The sequence below is a fragment of the Ceratina calcarata genome, unplaced genomic scaffold (assembly GCF_001652005.2).
Source record: "Ceratina calcarata isolate Rehan_Ccalc_2016 unplaced genomic scaffold, ASM165200v1 scaffold28.2, whole genome shotgun sequence".
NCBI lineage: Eukaryota > Metazoa > Arthropoda > Insecta > Hymenoptera > Apidae > Ceratina > Ceratina calcarata.
Window position 1 is genome coordinate 1 of NW_017150286.1, and position 918 is coordinate 918.

A 918-nucleotide genomic window follows, 5' to 3' on the forward strand; every position below is an offset into this window, starting at 1 on the left:
TTAAAATATTTAAGACAGCCCTTACATTACTTTTGTACAAAACACAATACGTTTCACATATCAGCCCTTGTTAGATAAAGCAAACGCTTAATGATGTAATTCATTATTAAATGTTGAAAATCAATTTTGTTATTATAATGACTATATTAAATGAAATCTTCTCTTATTCCAAAGGAAATATCCAATGTCACGAAATAAACCACTAATGAATATTGGGTCGAAAGTAGCTGTAGGTGCGGTTATTACTGTAGGATGTGTGTTTGTTTTTAAGTAAGTATAATTTTATTATTTATATTATCGAATATAGGTAAGATCTAAACACATAAGACATATTATTTTATTTACAGGACTTATTTACAACAACTTACCGGAAGTTCTAGGAAACGAGCTGAAGAAGACGCAAACAGTTTATATGAAAAATATAAACAGAAGGAAGACTTCATGAAATGAATACTAATTAAATTTTCATATATTATTCATAATTACAATGTGTACATTTAATAAATAACACATCTACTAATTATGTAATGCTATAATTTATTAACATCTTACAATAAATGGTATGTCCTGTATTTTATTGTTGAAATTTGCTTCCATAAAAAGGTATATACCTAACTACTACTTTCCAATCAGTGAAATACAGGACAGCTAAACCAGCAGCCCCTCCATAAGTAGCAGCACTTGGCAACCTAGTTCACAAAAAGATATAATACAAGTTTTAATACATAAAATCATATAATTTGCTGGTACTTGAATACATAAGTATATGTTTCTAACAACAATTTATATAATTTACATTTTTGTGGCAACCTCGAAGTGTCTCCTTTCAATTTTCATTTTGCTGTATTTCTTTACTAATTTACTATCTCGTTTAGACCTATAAGAAATAATTCATAGACTTAAATTTAAAAATACAGT

At 27.2% G+C, this 918-nt stretch overlaps 1 protein-coding gene across 2 annotated transcripts in view; it reads right to left on the reverse strand.

The window, feature by feature from the left end:
* Window positions 1–517: 517 nt before the first annotated feature.
* Window positions 518–918, reverse strand: part of UQCR-6.4 (Ubiquinol-cytochrome c reductase 6.4 kDa subunit) — a 768-nt gene continuing 367 nt past the window's right edge. For both annotated transcript variants that reach the window (XM_026812415.1, XM_018022195.2), the window contains exons 2-3: window positions 797–877; window positions 518–689 (exon numbers count right to left, since the gene is read on the reverse strand). In XM_026812415.1, the coding sequence (XP_026668216.1) occupies window positions 575–689; window positions 797–837 (156 nt within the window). In that variant the 5' untranslated portion in view covers window positions 838–877 and the 3' untranslated portion in view covers window positions 518–574. The remainder of the gene's footprint in view (window positions 690–796; window positions 878–918) is intronic.